The sequence below is a fragment of the Acanthochromis polyacanthus genome, chromosome 4 (genome assembly GCF_021347895.1).
Source record: "Acanthochromis polyacanthus isolate Apoly-LR-REF ecotype Palm Island chromosome 4, KAUST_Apoly_ChrSc, whole genome shotgun sequence".
NCBI lineage: Eukaryota > Metazoa > Chordata > Actinopteri > Pomacentridae > Acanthochromis > Acanthochromis polyacanthus.
Window position 1 is genome coordinate 45,826 of NC_067116.1, and position 19,364 is coordinate 65,189.

Here is a 19,364-nt window from a genome sequence, read left to right on the forward strand (position 1 = left end):
TAGTCTCAATAGTCTGTTGATTAAAAAAAAATAATTATATACATATATATAATAATAAAATTGAAAAAAAATGTATATATATAAAATAAAACATTCAACAACAACGTCTTGCAACATAAAAACAGCCCCCACCCTTACCCCTGGCACCCCTCATGCTTCATACACAATTAGAGCATACATAAATAAAATTACACACGATATAATTCTCTTCCCAACCATGCCTTGCACCCCTCTATGGTATCACATCCCTTATGTGGTCCACAAAGACTTCCCATACCTGACTCAATTTATTTGGAACATTATTAACCTTGGCAATCATCTTTTCAAAGGCAGCAGTCTCTGTCATGAGTTTTAACCACTCCACAGGCTCAGGTTTATGTGGACTTTTCCACTTGCGTAGTATGACTCGAGCTGCCACAATAAAACCAGTTATTGTCACCTGAAGCTCTGCTTTTGTAAGGCCTGGTGGCATTAGAGCCTTATCCATTAACAGACATAATTGTGGGATATTGGTAAAGGTCGTTTAAGCCATCCTTCAAGGTTTTTCAGCACCACTTTCCAAAAGGGCAGAACCATAGGACAGTCCCATATAGCATGAAGGAATGTACCCAACTCCTTATGGCATTTCCAACATTTACTGTCCTGAGTTAATCCCATTTTAAACAGTTTCAGTGGTGTGAAATAATATCTATGTACGATCTTATAATGGATGAACTTACTCCTTGCATCCCTAGTAGCCCTGCCTACATTTGAAATCACATCCTGCCATACATCTTCATTAATCTCCCCACCGAGATCCTTTTGCCATATTAATCTCAAGCTTTCACACATTTTTGTTTGAATATTTGACATTTTTCTATAAAACAGCGAGGCTGAGTGCAGAGTGTGACGACAATTGAGAAATTCTTGAACTTTATTTTCTCCCTCCTCTGCCCATTCTAATCCAAAAGTAGAACTCACACTACTCCTCAACTGTAAGTACTTCCAGAAATCCCCTTTGTCTGTTAGATTATATTGTTCTTTAAGGTCTTGAAATGATACCAGTGACCGGTTCCTGTAAAGGTCACTGACAACACGTATCCCTTTTGCCACCCATGTAACCCAAGAGCATGTCCTTTTCCCTATACATATTGAAGGATTATTCCATATAGAGGAATAGCCTTGTTTATACTGTGAGATCCCTAAGGTCTTATGTGCTCTTGCCCATGCCCATCGAGAGTGTTGTAGAATTAGGTTTTCTTCATCTGTCTGTCTGTTTTCTTCTGTGATAATAATTCAACAATATTAAATGGGGCGGCAAGTTCCTTCTCAATCTTAACCCAACTAGGGCTTGACCCATAATCTGTCCAATGATTTGTTAACTTGTTCATTTCAAATGCTATGCTATATAACTCCATATTTGGAAGAGCAAGTCCCCCAATATCTTTTGAGGCTAAGAGCTTCCTTAGAGCGATTCTGGGTTTTTTCCCGTTCCATAAGAAATCTGTTATCATACGATTATATTGTTTGAAAATACGGTCAGAGATGGTTACTGGTATCATCATAGAGATGTAGTTAAATTTTGGAGCAACTGCCATCTTAATAATATTAATTTTCCCCCATAGAGTGAGGTTTATCAGTTTCCATTTGTCCAGATTTGTCTTGATTTTTTGAATTAAAGGACCTGTATTAATAGAGATTATATTTTCTAAATCTGAACATAATCTAATCCCCAGATATTTCATTCCAGATGTGATAACCTTAAATTGGAATGTAGAGATTACTGATTGGCTGCACCCTCTTGATATTGGCATACCTTCGGATTTTTGCCAGTTTATTTTATAGCCGGATAATTTTGAAAATGATTCGATTATTGATAAGACATTAGGGATGGACAATATAGGGTCTTTGATAAGTAATAAAATGTCGTCTGCATATAGAAACAATTTGTGTTCCTCCCCTCCTTGTGACACCCCTTTAATATTAGTATCTGTCCTGATTGCAGTTGCCAATGGCTCAAGGAATAACGTAAAAAGTAGAGGACTAAGAGGGTCTCCTTGTTTGGTCCCGCGTGCTAGGCCAAAGAAGGGTGAGGTCAGTCCATTTGTTATCACTGTTGCTCTGGGGTCTGAATAAATTATGTTCACCCATTTGATAAAACCTTCCCCAAACCCAAATATCCCAAGTGTATGCCGCAGAAAGCCCCACTCCACTCTATCCACTCTAAGGAAAAAGCAGCTATTGGGGTACTTTCATCTCGATTAAGCTGAGTGAGGTGTAATAAGCGTCTAACATTATCAGAAGATGATCTTCCTTTAATAAATCCCACCTGATCAGGGTGTATTAAGTGTGGTAAAAACACTCTCTGGCCTCATAGCGAGAATCTTTGTCAGGATTTTACAATCCACATTGATCAGACTGATAGGTCTAAAGCTTCCTGGGTCAGTGGGATCTTTATCTTTTTTAACGATTAAGGAGATCAGTGCTTCATTAAATGTTCCTGGTAGTTTTCCCAATAAAAATGATTCGTTCATACACTGTTTTTAGGATAGGAGCCAATTTATCAGCATACTTTTATAATATTCTGAGGGAAACCATCTAGACCAGGTGACTTTCCAGCCCTCATTGATGAAATGGCTTTTTTCACCTCCTCCACACTTACTGGGCTGTCTAAAAAGTCCTTCTGATCCCCTGACATTTCTGACAAATTGATTTTTGAGAAAAAGGTCTGTAGTTACCCACATCCGGATTAATCTCTGATTTATAGAGTTGCTCATAAAATTTGCAAATACTTTATTAATATCCCCTGTTTGTGTCACCAATTCACCCTTCTCATTTTTAACAGCTAGTATGGCATAACTGTCTCCTTTTGTTGTAATTGTCTAGCCAATAGTTTCCCTGATTTTCTCCACTCTCATAAAAATTACTTTTCAGCCTAGAATATAGAATAGAATAGAATGCCTTTTATTGTCACTATACACAAGTACAATGAGATTTAGAGCACTCCATCAGTGCAAGAATAAAAAGTGCATGGTCAGTGTGATATTGCACATTAGAATAGTCTTATTTCACAGTAGACGGTTTTGAGGTAGTCTGAGGGGGGGGGGGTTGGAATGTCAGTGCATGTTTGAATCAGAGTGGTGATGGCTTTTGGAAAGAAACTGTTTTTGAGTCTGTTTGTTTGTTCTGATGCACCTGTAGCGCCTTCCTGAGGGCAACGGGACAAACAGGTCGGAACCAGGGTGGAAGTTGTCCTTGAGATGTTTTCTGCCCTTTTAATGCAGCGGAGGTGTAAATGTCCATCAGGGAGGGGAGGGGGCAGCCGATGATTTTCTGTGCTGTCTTAACAACCCTCTGAAGCCCCTTCCTGTCTGCCATGGTGCAGCTGCCGTACCACACTGTGATGCAGTAAGTCAGCAGGCTCTCAATGGACGAGCGATAGAAGGTCGTCAGCAGGGTGGGGTCCAAGTTGTGTTTCTTGAGAACCCTCAGGAGGTGTAGCCGCTGCTGTGCCTTCTTAATGATCGCCGTGGTGTTGTCCGTCCAGGAGATGTCAGAGGAGATGAGGACGCCCAGGAACCGGAAGCTGTGGACCCTCTCCACACACTCACCGTTGATGTAGAGGGGGGCTAGGTCGGTGCCAAGCTTCCTAAAGTTGACAATGATCTCCTTTGTTTTCTTGGTGTTCAGAGCCAGGTTGTTTTCTGAACACCAAGCTGCCAACTTCAGGACCTCCCCTCTGTAGGCTGTTTCATCTTCTCCTGTGATGAGTCCAACAAGGGCATATTCAGCTTTTTTGTTGTATAATTCATTTATTTGAAATTTCAAGTCACATACCTTTTTCAACAACGCATCAGAGTGTTTCTCAGACAGTGATTTCTCTAATTCTTTAAGCTGGGTTTCAAGATCTTTTAATCGCTGTATTCCCTCTCTTTTCTTTTGCTTGAATAGGCAATAACTTTCCCCCTTATGTATGCCTTAGAGGCCTCCCAGACAGTTCCAAACTTATCTACGGACCCTGTATTCACCAGAAAGAAATCAAGTTCTTTTTCTAATAAACTATTAAATTCTGGATCCTGTAGTAGCGATACATTTAGCCTCCATCTATTTTTCCTCGCCCCGTCTGATTTAATTACTAAATCTAGCTGTACTGCAGCATGATCAGTCATTGCTATGGGTCCTATTGCGCAGTCTGAGATGCTCTCTACTAGATCTTTGCCAATCAAAAAATAGTCTATCCTAGAGTGAGATTTGTGATTATGGGAATAGAATGTATATTCTTTCTGTCTTGGGTTGACAAGCCTCCATATATCAATCAATCTCAAGTCCTTCATCAAGAGTTTAATTGCCATCCTGTCTTTCGGTACATTATTAGAGAAGGTGGTTTTATCCAGAGTCCCATCCAACACTTGATTGAAATCCCCCGCTAAAATTGTGTGCCCATCAGGTATGCCCCCTATCAAATTATTTATTCCATGAAAAAAACCCGGATCTCCGATATTCGGTGCATAAATGTTACATAAATTAACTTTTTTCCCGTCAATTTTAGCTTCCACAAATATTATTCTTCCTTCTTTATCCTTATGTTCTTTTAAAATGAGAAAGTTTAACTTCTTGTGAACTAGAATAACCACACAATGCTTTTTACTCGTATATGAACTGTGATAAATCTGACCGACCCATTCTCTTTTCAATTTAACAGTCTCCGAATCAGTCAAGTGGGTCTCCTGTAAAAAAGCTATATGAGTTTGTTGGGACTTAAGGTGTGATAAACATTTCCTTCTTTTCACTGGATTTTGTAGCCCGTTTACATTCCAGGATACTATCCTCACACAATTAGCCATAATTTAGTAGATACCTCGTATATGGACCGTGCAAAAATGACAACTTGCATAGAGGATGGTGAAGAATGAAAAGAAAGAAGAGGAAAAGAGAGAGTAAAAACAAACAAATAAATGAATTTAAAAGAAAAAGGAGGAGGTGCCACCCCACTGCATGTCACAACCCAAGTTAACAATAACACGCAGAGAACCTTGTATAAAACCCCTACAAAACACAGAACGTTAAACAAAGCCCCCTTATCATGCCCACCCCCCTTCCTCTCACACTGTCGAGAGACCCACCACAAACTCGGTCCATGAGTCACACTTAGATGGTCCCCGTTAGAAGTCCCCGCCCCACCCCTCAGAAATCACTTGATAGGTGTCTCTTTTTACAATATGCCACACACATACTGTGTAGTAGTAGGCACATGTGCACAAACCAAACAACGGTATTTAAAATATTATTTGCATAGCTCTAAAAAAAAAAAAAAGGGAAGAATAAATAAAAAAGAAAAAGATAGCGTGGGCTTGTCCATTTCCATTACTGGTTCTAAGTAGACTTAAAAAGTAAATTATGACACTCCGCGTCATTTTGACATGAAATACAAACATAAAGAGGACCACTCAGGTCATAACACAGTTTGAGTCACTATAAACCAACCAGTTGGATGGAGTCCCATACTCACTGCGTCTTGAACGTGTTCAGAAAACAGGTGCAAAAGCAATTAAACTAAAAGTCATGTCCTGTACATCAATCCGGATCCTTATACCGTGTTGGTCAAACTGTCAGTCCGCCGGGATAAAGTTCAAGTTTCGTCCTCTGCTGTTCTCCGCCGCTCCGTCTCCTCCTTGTTGATAAAGTCCATTGCCTCACTGTGATCGGTAAACTTCATCCTTTTCCCCTTCCATGTAAAGCGCAGTTCGGCCGGGTATGCAAGCGTGAAGCGCACATCCAGATTGTGCAGCCGGTTTCTGGCATCCGTGAAGTTTCTCCTCTTCTCCGCCGTCTCTTTTGTCATGTCGGGGAAAAATGACAGCTTGCAGCCCCCCCAGATTACACTCTCCTTTTTCCTGTATTTCTCCCTTGCAGCAGACAATACTCGTTCCCTCTCTAGGAAACTTAGAAACCGCATGATAATGGGTCTGGGTGGCCGGCCTTCTTCGGGCATTGGTACTGGGGCACGGTGCACTCGCTGCAGCTGTGATCCGTCCAAATCAATCCCCAGGGCCTCGGAGATTATTTTCTTCACACAGTCTGCCGGGTTTCTACCTTCAATCTTTTCTTTCAGACCGACGAGCCGCAGATTTTGGCGTCTGTCTCTGTTGGCAGCGTCTTCAACGGCCCGGTGTAATTCCTCACACTTTTTAGCACTTTTATCCGCTGTTTGGCGGAGCTGGTGGTTCTCATCCTCTAACACAGAGATGCGGCTTTCTGCTTCATCCAACCGGGTTAATATTGCGTTGACATCTGTTCTCAGACCGGCACTGGCCTCCTTAATATCCGTCATGTCTGCCTGCAAAGCCACCAAGAGTTTCCCGACTTGTCCCATCTCTTCTGTAGCTTTCTCCAGGGACTGTTGCATAGCAGCCAAGACGCCTCCGCCATTGAACTCTCCTTTACCGGTTCCCGTCGTGGTGCCCGCGTCGTCCGCTAGCTTAGCGCTAGCCCCGCTAGCTAGCGGGATATTAGCGCCATGTTTTGTTGCTCTAGTTTCCATAAGACACGAATTACCAGAGCGCCCAACGTAGTTTAACTGTTAAACTATCGCTTCACAAAGCTTAGAGTACGACCTGTCAGATTCAACTAGCGAATTTGGGGTAAATCGGTGGGTTAATCGGGACGTCTCCAACTAGGCGACCATCCTGCTCGGTGACATCACGTGACCGTCCCAGAATCCCTTTCTTGATGTGGGCAATGTAATCTGATGTCTCAAACAGTGCAGACCAAAGAAAAGTCCTCGACCTGATTACATTGGTGGCCGTTAATTGAAAACTTTTACTACGTCTGACTAAATTAGATTGCTGCCGATGTCCCTGTCTGTCATATGTTTTGTTTGATTTTTCTTTAAATGGCTTTTATTTTGCTTGTATTGTTTTACTGTGTTTTTTACATTTTTAAAACATTTCCTTTAATAGTTGCTATTCCTTTAACTGTTTTACTGTTTTGTTGCTTTTGTTGTTTGATGGTGTAACTGTGACTTGACTTGTGTAACTGCTGCACAACAAATTGCCCGGGTCGTTGGGGTCAAATCCAGAATTCAGTGGCAGAATTAAAGATCTTTTCTGATCCCCTAGGAGAAACTAGAAAGTGTTGGTGGTCTGAATTGACCCTGCTGCCATTAAGACCTAAATCTGGACATTGATGTTGTATGCTTTTCATGTTGTACATTTCTCCAGTAATGTAACTTAACGGAAAGTCTGGGGATCAAGGGATCCTGGTGGTAAAATCCCATCAGTCTCAGCTCTGCTTTGCTTTTCACGGTGATCGACAGATTTTACGACCCAATATTCTAAAACTACCGTGCAGAAAGCTAAAAACTATCGGCCTGTGAAAATAGTTTTGTTGACATTATGAGTATGCTGTTGACACATTTCTAGGTTTCTAATGACAAAGCTGCTAGCATGTCTGCAGATTCTTGATCTTGTTTCAGCCTCATGTCCAACTACATGGAATTGAGACTTTGAGGTTCAAGTTTTTCATGATTGCTCTTCCATCACTGCCTCTGTTTTTATCTTTGTCTTTTGCTACAGAAATGTAAACACAGCAATGGAGTGAGATGTCGGACCTCTGAGGAGGATATGGATGGTTCAGCAACAACAGCAAAAAGAGATAAATCACTGAGTTGTGAGCAATGTGGCAAGACTTTTATCACAGCAACAAAGCTAAGAATTCACAAACATATTCGCACTGTGGAAAAACCATTCAGCTGTGATCAGTGTGGAAAGCCTTTTACTCAGAAGAGTCTGTTAAAAAGACATCAGCTCATTCACAGTGGAGTTAAACCATTCAGCTGTGATCAGTGTGGAAAGGCTTTTACTCAGAAGAGTGATCTAACTAGTCATCAACTCATTCACAGTGGAGTGAAACCATTCAGCTGTGATCAGTGTGGAAAGGCTTTTACGAAGAAGAGTAATCTGGCAAGTCATCAACGAATGCACAGTGGAGTTAAACCATTCAACTGTGATCAGTGTGGAATGGCTTTTACTCAGAAGAGTCATCTAGAAAATCATCAACTCATTCACAGTGGAGTTAAACCATTCAACTGTAATCAGTGTGGAAAGGCTTTTACTACCAAGACTCTGTTACAAAGACATCAACTCATTCACAGTGGAGTTAAACCATTCAACTGTGATCAGTGTGGAAAGGCTTTTACTCAGAAGAGTATGTTAAAAAGACATAAACTCTTTCACAGTGGAGATAAACCATTCAGCTGTGATCAGTGTGGAAAGACTTTTACTCTGAAGAGTGATCTAACATGTCATCAACTCATTCACAGTGGAGTTAAACCATTCAGCTGTGATCAGTGTGGAAAGGCTTTTACTAAGAAGAGTAACTTAGCAAGTCATCAACAAATGCACAGTGGAGTTAAACCATTCAACTGTGATCGGTGTGGAATGGCTTTTACTCAGAAGAGTCATCTAGTAAATCATCAACTCATTCACAGTGGAGTTAAACCATTCAACTGTGATCAGTGTGGAAAGGCTTTTACTCAGAAGAGTAATCTAACAAGACATCAACTCATTCACAGTGGAGTTAAACCACTCAACTGTGATCAGTGTGTGAAAACCTTTACTCAACATGAACAGTTGTTGATCCATCAATGCCCCCATTCTGGTAGAAAGCGATACCACTGTGACTCCTGTGAAAAAACTTTCAACGACCAACAGAGCTTAAAATGTCACCAACGCATCCACACTGGACATAATGTGTACCGATGTGATTACTGTGGCAAACCATTTGTACGGTACTCAAAGTTAAAAGCTCATGAAGTGACCCACACTGGGGCTAAACCATACCTTTGTCACCAGTGTGGGAAGTCCTACAGCTACATTACATACCTCAAAGTTCACCAACGTGTCCACACTGGGGAGAGACCATACAGATGTGACGAGTGTAAGAAGACTTTTACAACTTTGGGTTCCCTGAAACAACACCAGCAGATCCACACCAGAAAGAAAGCATTCAATCAATGTCACAGTGGGTATGTAAAGACTGGTCTCAGTCACAGTGTACACACAATTGTGTATTGGATAATTTTGGATATTGCTGCAAAATTGTTTCAAAACTGTTTTGAACAACTGTGGTCAGTTGAATTCTGTTAACACATTATCAGCTATCGTTCAGTCTAACCTGTATTGGTTTTGACACAGAAATCTGATCCAGGTTAATATGGGGATGTAGGTTAGATTGGGAATTCTGACGTAATCAGACAACTGAATGTTAAATTCCAACAGGTAAAAGTGTCTTCAGATGTCATTTGGGGTGCTCTCTATCTCTATCGGGCAAGGCATCAGTTCTTTAACCTGGCAATAGCCAGATTAATAATTGTGTAGTACTTGATAGTACTCCACAATATCAATCTGGGACCGCTCCATGTAAATCCGTTCGGAGGAAAGAGGCACGGATTGGACAATGCAACAGTATGTCCCGCCTCTGACAGGTTTGTTTTTAGCCAATCGTGGGATCTTCACAACGAGCGGAGCCAATTGGTAGATTAAACTCTTACCAAAACCCGTAGGTAAAAAAAGCACAAACATCTTTACCATCCAGAAATGCGCAAAGCGCCTCTCGTTGTTCTTCCTTCAAAGAAGCGATAGGAGATTCAGCTAAAACTGACTTAATAGCAGCATCGACACGATCGTTGTCCTCCGTTGCCATGTTTGTTTTCATCTACTGGCGCTTGGTGTCGTCTTCACACCCAGATATCCCGCCCCACACACGAATACTGCTGCGTGATTGGCCCAAACTAACTTGGTTCTGTACAAACAGTGAATGCGGGAGCGGAGCAAGATGGTTTCTTGAGAGATTTGTGAACTCACAAATAACGCGAGAAATCAACTTGCTGGCAAGGTTATCAGTTCTTCAATGCTGCAGGAAACACTGACGTTCTCTGTGTTTGTGTTTGTTTTCCAAGCAGAACAGAACAGATGGACTAAAGTCTCAGACTTGTCAGCACTCTGCCAATGCTGAACAGTGCTGCTTTGACCAGTCTGGACCGACGTCCAATCAACAAGGAACCCGACAACGACACCAGCGTATGCACACTGGACACAGACTGAACCTCTGCCAAGAAGATTTCTCCATGCAGGGTTCAGTAAAAGTTCATGAAGTCCTCCACAAACTTAAAGTCCTTGAGATCCGGCTTCACAGAATTCAGGTCTAATTTTTTGTTTGGTGTCTTCGTTGCTTTGTTGCAAAATCCATTAAGAGGAAAGCTGTCGTTAACAGACATGACTGTTAATTAAACCCTTCAAAGTGGTTAGTCAGTTAAATGAATTATCAGTGGTAGAGGGATAGACGTCTGGATGGAGGCAGTGAGCAGCAGGGCAAATTTCCTCGATTACCAGCTTAATCGTTCCTCAGATCCCTCTGGGCTGCAGGAACCCGTTAGATGCAGAGCTGGTTCAGTGATTCTCTGATGATTGATCATAATTAATTTAGGAGATTACTGGCCTTAGGATTCATGTCTGTCTGTAGCAAGTAGATCAACTAATCTCTGATTATGTGTGAGTTGAAATATAAAAACATGAAGTGTTCTATAAAAAGTCCAATCTTTGAAAGCTGACATGCAGTTTAGAATCATTTCTTTGTAAATTAGCTGCATCCAGTCATTACCATGACATTGGCATCGTGGAACCATGACCACATGTGTCTGGAGATGGTGGCATTTTTGTAACGGCACATTTTCATGCTTTGACAGATACAGTGAGGGGAAAAAAGTTTTTAGACACCCTGAAAATTTTTACACAATCTTAAATATTATCATGAAATATTTGTTGAAAAGTCTTTTTTTGTGTGTTTCTAAGGGTGTGGCTGCATCAGACAGACACAAATACAAATGATATTTTTTTGGTTTGTTGTTTACAAGAAAAACTAGAAAAGCACTCAGTGCAGACCTCCGCCAAGGATAGAGAGGAAAACAGGAAACCCATGCAGTAAAGGATCATGAGCTGGAATTGAACCTGCATCTCTGACACGGTTCTGTTTACAAATAACCTTCTAAACCAGTTGAGTTATCTGGACACCTTGCTCCAATTTGTTGGACGACATACTAACCTATGATGTTTTTGTCATATTTTGGACCACATACTAAATAAAAAAATTCAAAGTGATCCAGGATCCTTTCCGGATTGCCACCAAAATTAAACCAGCTCTTCCTCTTACCATAGTCTACATCCCCTCAAAATTTCATGTGAATCTGCCCAGGCGTTTTTGCGTTATCTTGCTAACAGACAGACAGACAGACAGACGCTGGGTGTCACATAACCTCCTTGGCGGAGGTAACTAACAAAACTAAATTCTACCAAATTTCTCATTTTATGGAACCAGTCAATTTTCAGTTCTTAATGTCTTTTTTAGGATGTGTTTAGTTTTATGATTTTACTAAAATAAATGACTCTTGAAGACCTCAAAGTGATTCTTAATGCAGTAATTCACAAATGTATGGGATGTCCAAAAACTTTTTTCCACTGCTGTATTTAACAACAATCTGATCTGCTGATGTTAGCAAGACAAACAAGTGAAGGTTTCAGGCTTTTATCTCGAGTTGTTCTTGAGATATTCATCTTCAAACAGCCTCAAATTTCAATGTGAGAAAATCAAAACAAGTGAAACTGGGTCTGCAGTCCACTGAAAAACCTCTAAGAAAATATCTGTCATACTGAACTAATATTTCATAGATGCCATTAGAAATATCCATAGTTTATGATTTAAAAAAAATTTTTTTTGGGAGATCGTCAATGATTTGAAACGGAGTTCCAAAGTTGAAAAACCTCAATCTCTGATTCCAGCATCAGTGCTCCATTGTTGCAGTTGTAACGTTGTCTTTCAGATGGTCCTAACACAGGCCACAACTGCTCTGAAAACAACACTCATGTTCTTGTTTGGAACAGTTTCTCAGTAGAAATTACGCAGCAATGTCCAAGTTCTCAGCGGCTCCAGTAAGGAAGACTCTTAATGTGAGGAAAAGCGTCCTTTGACTTCTTCCTGGAGGTTTTTCTTGTCAGAAATTGTCTTCCAGTGAGGGACTTGTGACTCTCTGTTCACTTTTCTTGCCCTCTAATATTGTTAAAACACAAGAATCAATGTTTTGCTTCAAATCACATTGTATTTGCATGTAGCTCTGTGTTTTCTGCTCCAGGAATTGATGTGTATGACCCAGCACCCACAGCTGGTTGGGTGTCATGTGGCTCTGAGTTCTGATTGGATGATTGTCCAACCACTGCCACAAGTCTGAAGGTCATCCTGCAGGCGTGGCAGGAACACGGAGTGGAAACACAATAGATGTGTTCATCTGGCCATGCTGAGGAATCCCTCTGCTTCAAGCTCGTGGAGAACATCATAGTAGGTGCTGGTTACTGCCCCCTACAGGTCTCTACACAGTCCTTAATCCTGGAGAATTAGAAAACTTGCACTCAACTTCTCACATGACTAATTAACCCTGTCCTGCGGGTCAAAATTGACTTGTTTTAAAATTTGAAAATGTGGGGAAAAATATATATTTTCACAATGAAACTTCTGATGTCCACGTTTTCAACATTTTGGGGAAATCTTTGAACATTTTTAGGTGGAAATAAAGAAAAGTTAAAAATATTTCTAAAGAACATTCACAAAAAAATCAACCAAAATCCAGTGAAATTCACTGGATTTTGGTTGATTTTTATGTGAATGTTCTTAAAGAAAATAGAAGTTTTACTGAAATGTATGTAATCACTTTTGATATTTTTAGGTTTTTTTTTTTGAAGATTTTTACTCATTTTGGAAAATATTTACAACAAATTTCTTGCCAAATTTGGGGGATTTTTTGAAAAGAAAACTTTTAAGAAATTAGTGGAATTTTCTTCCTGAAGGTTTTGAATTATTTCTGAAATTTGGGGAATTTTTGTGCTAATTTTTTTTTTTTTTATCCGAGGAAACGATGTTTTTTGGTGCCTGTAAATGAGGACAACAGGAGGGTTAAAACATTAAAAGGCAACATTATTAAGGTTTCTTTTATGAAACGTTTTCCATCAACAAGTACACAAAATAGATTAAAAATATAATCTAACATATTTACTGATTAAAAACTTTGAATTTCTTCTTCATGTTGTTCTTCTGCATAACTCACTATTTCAAACTGGCTCATGTTACTTCCATGTGATCTGCCATTAAAACGGTCACATTCTACCATAAACACTGTAAATAACACACCTGAAAGAGATTAAAAGACCTCTAAACTTTATGTCTGGTGAGCTGACAAAGCTAACATCGCACCAGGAACGACTAATTGGACAAGTGGAGGAAGTAAAAACGCTGAAAGCCATGCTAACAGAGAAAGACAGAAAGATAACTGTGCTGGAACAGAGGGTGGACGAACTGGAGCAATACACAAAAAGAGACAATTTAGTATTGACAGGTCTGGAAACTCGACATCGAACCTGTGCTCGAGCTACTGCAAACTTGGAGACAACAGAAGATGCACCACGAGAAGAACTGCTGACACTAGAGCAACAAAGTGGTGAGCTTTCTGCACAGTAAGAACATAAACATCCAAAGTGATGATATTTCTGTTTGTCACACATTACCAAGAAAGACAGAGAAGGCAAAACCAGCTATCATTAGATTCATCAGTAGAAAGCAGAGGAAATGAAAGGCACTCGTGTACTTAAATGAACACTTGACAAAGAAAAATGGGGACATTGCATGAGAGGCGGAGATGCAAAGAAAACAGAAAAAAATCACAGCAACTTGGACTAAAAATGGCAATGTATGGATTAGAGAACAAGAAGAGTCACAGGCTATGATGATAAGAGACCTCAAGGAGCTAGAAAAATTCAGAAGAGGAAAATGAAACCCTGTTGATTGAAAGTATTTGATATAGGCTTAACGGTAATGCATTGAAGAGTGGATACAGAAAATATGCTTGAACATGGATGTTTTACACAAACTTAGATGCAGATTTAGACAGTAAAATATACAAGGTAGATGAGGGCATATACAGAAATGGTCCAATTTCTGTAAACGACAAATGTGAATATTACACGGAGGAGCAATTTAATGATAAAGTAATGATGAATGGAGCACTGTCTCTCATCCATTTCAACAGCAGAAGTTTAAAATGTAACTTGGCAAAAATTTAAAGAATACTTAAAGCAATTTAGAAATACTTCTAGTATAATTGCAGTGTCAGAAACATGGTTGAATGATGGGGAAATGGAGGAATATCAGATAGATGGCTATGAGTTGTATTATGTGAATAGAAGGATAAAAAAAAGGTGGAGGTGTAGCTTTGTATATCACCTCTAGTTTGAAATGTAATGTCGTTGATAATATGACAACTGTTGTTGATGGTATTATGGAAATGATCACAGTGGAAATTATTAATGAAAAATCTAGAAATGTTATAATTAGTTGTGTTTATAGATCACCAGGTACCTGTGTAGAGACATTCACAGATAGAATAATGGAACTGTTTGACAGGATCCAAAACAAGACTGTGTTTTTATGTGGAGACGTAAACATTGATCTGGAAAAGTCGAGTTCACTGAACTCAACAAGTGATTTCATAAATTCAATGTATAGCCTGAATCTATTTCCTATGATATCCAAACCAACAAGAATAACATTGAAAAGTGCTACTGTTATTGATAATATTTTTCACAAATGCAGTTGATGGAAAAGTTGTGAGTGGGATTTTGATAAGTGATGTAAGTGATCATTTACCAGTTTTTACAGTTTATAAAAATTATCAATATAATAGAAAGGAAATCAACTCAGAAAAATTAATAAGAAACAGATCTAAAGAAGCCTTGGAGGCACTGAAATATGATCTTAAAAACAGAAATGGGATGGAGTGTATGTTCATGATGTAAATGTAGCTTATGATTCTTTTATGATGATACTGACAGATTCGTATGAAAAACACTGTGGACTCAGGAGTATTACCAAGAAAAATGCTATTGACAAACCATGGATGACTAAAGGACTACGAAATGCCTGCAAGAAGAAAAAATATTTATATAGATGTTTTTAAAATTAAGGTCAAAAGAAGCAGAAGATGGGTATAAGAAATATAAAAATAAATTAGTATGGATAATAAGAAGACATAACAAGGACTACTATGGTGACTTACTAAATAAAAACAGAAACAATATGAAAGCTACTTGGGGAATAATAAATAGTGTCATAAAAAATGACAACGTAAAAATTATTTTGTGAAAAATAACTATGATATTGATGATAAAACTGAAACAGTAAATGAGTTTAATGATTTCTTTGTAAACGTAGGCCCTCGACTTGCAGCAAACATATCTACTATAAAAGACAATGCCGATAAAAACATAACTATGGATAATGTGAATGGTATTTTTCTTGGTAAGGTAGGAAAAGAAGAAATACTGAATATTGTAAAAAGTTGTGCAGGTAAAGGATCCACCGACTGTGTCGGAATAGGTATGATAGTAGTAAAAAATATAATTGATCTAGTTATTGAACCATTTACATATATTTGCAATTTGTCATTTTCAAAAGGTGTATTTCCTGATAATATTAAAATAGCCAAAGTAGTTCCACTTTATAAAAATGGAGATAAACATGTTTTTTTTCCAACTACAGACCGGTGTCCTTACTTCCACAATTTTCAAAAATACTAGAGAAATTGTTTGTAATCAGGTTAGACAAATTCATAGACAGATACAATATTTTGAGCAATAGTCAGTATGGATTTAGAACCAATCACTCCACGTCACTGGCACTTATGGAATTAACTGAAGAAATATCCACTGCAATAGATAAGAAACAATTTTTGTAAGTGTTTTTGTTGACCTCAAAAAGGCTTTTGATACCACTGATCACACCATACTTCTTAAAAAAAACTGAGCAAATACGGTATTAGAGGGGTGGCACAGAAATGGATTTCTAGTTACTTAGACAGTAGAAAGTAGTAATTTGTGCAGATATATAATTCTAAATCCAAATTGCATTATATTACATGTGGAGTACCTCAGGGATTTTCTTTGTACATCAATGATTGTGTTTATGTTTCCAAATTGCTCAAATGTTTTCTGTTTGCAGATGACAAAACATTATTTTATTTTGGGGAAGATTTAGCACAGGTGTTAAATGTGGTGAAACAAGAATTTAAAAGAATAAAAACATGGTTTGATGTAAATAAATTATCATTGAATCTTGAAAAAAAAACTTCATGATATTTAGTAACAGAGGGAGAGACACTGGTGCTTCAATTACTGTAGATGGTATTGAAATCAAAAGGGTAAGGGAAACCAAGTATTATTTTGGATGATAATTTGTGTTGGAAATCACATATCCAGTATACAAAGGCAAAAATATAGAAAACAATAGCTATGTTACACAAAGTAAAGGATTCACTGCATAACAAAGTATTGTACATTTTATACAACACCATGATTGTTCCACATCTGACCTACTGCATTGAAGTATGGGGAAACGCCTGCAAAACATATACTCAGTCAGTTTTCATATTACAGAAAAGAGCCATAAGAATAATCAGTAGAAAACGTTACAGAGATCCAACCAATCCTTTATTCCTTCAATTAAAATTGCTGAAATTCCAAGAATTAGTAGATTACAGTATTCTGCAAATTATGCTGAAAGCCCACACAAACACACTGCCAGTTAACATCCAGAAAAGATTTGGAAAAAGAGAAAGCAAGTATAACTTAAAAGGAACAGAGATCTTTAAAAAACCAAGGTTAAGGACTAAATTGATGGAATGTTGTGTGTCTGTAAAAGGAATCATTTTATGGAACGATCTGACGAAAGAAATCAAAGAATCTAAGTCAAGCACCACATTTAAAAGATTAATTAAATCCAGTTTGTTAAAGAAATATAATGAAATATATTAGTTACATTTGATTGTCATTTCTTTGTCATTTTTTGTTGTTGTGAATAAGCACTAATTTATTGGTAATTGGAGAACAAAATGGTATGTCACTGTCTGTGTTGGCCAGCAGTTATTTTATTTTATTGTATTATATGTATATGTGAGTGTATGTGTGTGTGTGTGTGTGTATATGTATGTATATATATATATATATATATATATATATATATATATATACATGTATATATTTTCATGTTTCTTTGTTGTTGTTGTTTTTAATTTCACTTTTTTGGTAATTGATTTCTGGGGATAAAGGGGCAGACACATTATGAGACTTGTCTTCTTTCTGCTCCCTTTCATTTGTGTTTGGTGATTGTTGTATTTACATGAAACATTTTTCATTTTTTATTTTGCAAATGAATGAAATAAAACAAACCTGCTCAAAGTTAAAGGCCAACATACGACCCAAACATGACATGGATTTGGTGCCACTTTGAACTAAGATGATCTCTTCTGTTAAACAAACCGTTGATTGTGAATCTTTTTTCCAGATATGAAGCTGCTCCTTCCAGGTCCACAGACAGTAAACAAAACAAAGCTCTCTGTAAAAACCCTCAGAATGTTGAATAGAATAAATGTGGACAGTTTCATGACTGGAAGAGAAGATTTCTGGATCATTTTGTGTCTCATTTGTGTCATTATGTGTTTTGTTTTGGTCAGTTTACGTCTTTCTGTCTGGTTTTAAACATTTTGCATCTTTTCATGTTATTTTTTTTCTTCCATTTTGGTCATTTTGTGCCTTAATTTTGACCATTTTTGTGGTTCATTTTGGTCATTTTGTGTGTTTTTAAGTTTGTTTCTGTTTAAAATTGTTCATCTTGTCAGTTCTTTTGGTCAGTTCACGTCTATTTCATCATTCTGTGACTCAGTGGCCATTTCTGTTTCAGTTTTCATCTTATTTTTGCTCTGAAGTGCTCATTTTATCTCTCATTTTAGTCATTTTCCATCACTTTAAGTTTGTTTTTGTTCAATTTTGGTCATTGTGCATCTTATTGGATCATTTTGTGCTTTCAGCATGTCTTTAGAAAAATAAATGTATCAATCAGACAGTAAATGATCTATGAACAAACCTCTGTGTAAAACCTTCAGAATGTTGAATAGAATAAATTTGGACCGTGATAAATGGAAGTAAAGATTTCTGGATCAATCTGGTCATTTTGAGGCTAATTTTGGTCATGTTTTTATCTAATTCAGGTCATGTTTTTGTCTCTTTTTGTGCCATTTGTCCTCTGGAGGACAAATGGTTCAATCACAGAATGAGGGTATGTATTGAAAAAATATCATATAAAATTAGTCCATGGATTCATTTAAAAATGACCTATTAAATCAAAATTGGAGTACAGTATTCAGTAAGATTAATATGGATCATGCTTATGAGGAATTTTTGAGAATATTTAAGTTATTATATGATAAAAATTGCCCAAGGAAAAAAACATTATAAAAAAGAGAGACGTAAAGAAAGTCAATGGCTGTCTAAAGGGTTGAAAAATGCTTGCAAAAAGGAAAAACACACTCTATAGGGAATTCATAAAAAATAGAACTCGTGAATCTGAAAATAAATATAAGCAGTATAAAAATAAATTAACAGGTATTATTAGAAAATGCAAGCAGGATTACTACAATAAATTACTAGACAATAATAAAAATAATATGAGGGGTATATGGAAAATACTGAATAATATAATTAGAAAGAAACCAGGAATTAACTATCCTCAGTATTTCATAGAAGGAGAGAAAAATATAAATAATATGGAGGAAGTTGTAAAGAAGTTTAATACATTTTTTGTAGATGTGGGACCTAACCTTGCAGATAAAATAGCAACTGTTAAAGATAATAACTATATTAACATTGATAGGAATCCAGCTTGTATGTTTCTTAAACCGGTTGATGAAATAGAAATATTAAATATTGTTAGAAAGTGTAAGAACAAGACATCCACAGATTTTGATGATATAGACATGAGGACAGTAAAGACGGTAATTGAAGGGATTTTAAAACCTTTAACACACATTTGCAATTTGTCACTACAAACTGGTCAATTTCCTCATAAAATGAAAGTAGCAAAGGTAATTCCTTTGTTCAAAGCAGGAGACAAACACCAATTTACCAACTGTAGGCCTGTTTGGCTTTTGTCACAATTTTCAAAAATTCTAGAGAACATTTTCAACTCAAGACTTGACAGTTTTATTGATAAAAGTAAAATAATCTCTGACTATCAGTACGGGTTTCGAAACAATTGTTCAACATCACATGCACTTTTTGATTTAATGGAGGAAATGACGAGTGCAGTAGATAAGAAGAAACACGCTGTAGGGTTATTTATTGATTTAAGTAAAGCTTTTGACACAATTAATCACACAATGTTAATTAGAAAACTTGAACAGTATGGTATCAGAGGAGTTGCTTTACAGTGGGTTAGCAGTTATTTAACAAACAGAA

General features: G+C 37.7%; 1 protein-coding gene and 1 long non-coding RNA gene across 3 annotated transcripts; one reads left to right on the plus strand and one right to left on the minus strand.

Annotated features, from left to right (window-relative positions):
- The first annotated feature begins 5,325 nt into the window (after nucleotides 1-5,325).
- Nucleotides 5,326-10,588, plus strand: LOC127533564 (zinc finger protein 665-like). 2 transcript variants are annotated; one of them, XM_051946879.1, is made up of 2 exons: nucleotides 5,326-9,004; nucleotides 9,938-10,588. In XM_051946879.1, the coding sequence occupies exons 1-2, from the start codon at nucleotides 7,602-7,604 to the stop codon at nucleotides 9,957-9,959; spliced, it is 1,425 nt and encodes a 474-aa protein (XP_051802839.1). In that variant the 5' UTR covers nucleotides 5,326-7,601; the 3' UTR covers nucleotides 9,960-10,588. The 2 variants fall into 2 exon arrangements, with proteins under 2 accessions (XP_051802839.1, XP_051802840.1); XM_051946880.1 differs by having other exon boundaries at nucleotides 5,327-9,004; nucleotides 9,941-10,588.
- A 2,322-nt stretch (nucleotides 10,589-12,910) lies between these two features.
- On the minus strand, nucleotides 12,911-17,503 carry LOC127533577 (uncharacterized). The gene is made up of 2 exons (XR_007941336.1): nucleotides 17,301-17,503; nucleotides 12,911-13,212 (listed from the first exon to the last, which is right to left on the minus strand). It is a non-coding gene; the product is annotated as an uncharacterized LOC127533577 (long non-coding RNA).
- Nucleotides 17,504-19,364: the final 1,861 nt, after the last annotated feature.

Bases quoted from the DNA above. Each gene is read 5' to 3' on its own strand.
- LOC127533564 (XM_051946879.1), top strand. From the start codon at position 7,602: ATGGATGGTTCAGCAACAACAGCAAAAAGAGATAAATCACTGAGTTGT. The intron at 9,005-9,937 runs GTATGTAAAGAC...TTGTTTTCCAAG, and splicing joins TTCAATCAATGTCACAGTGG to CAGAACAGAACAGATGGACT.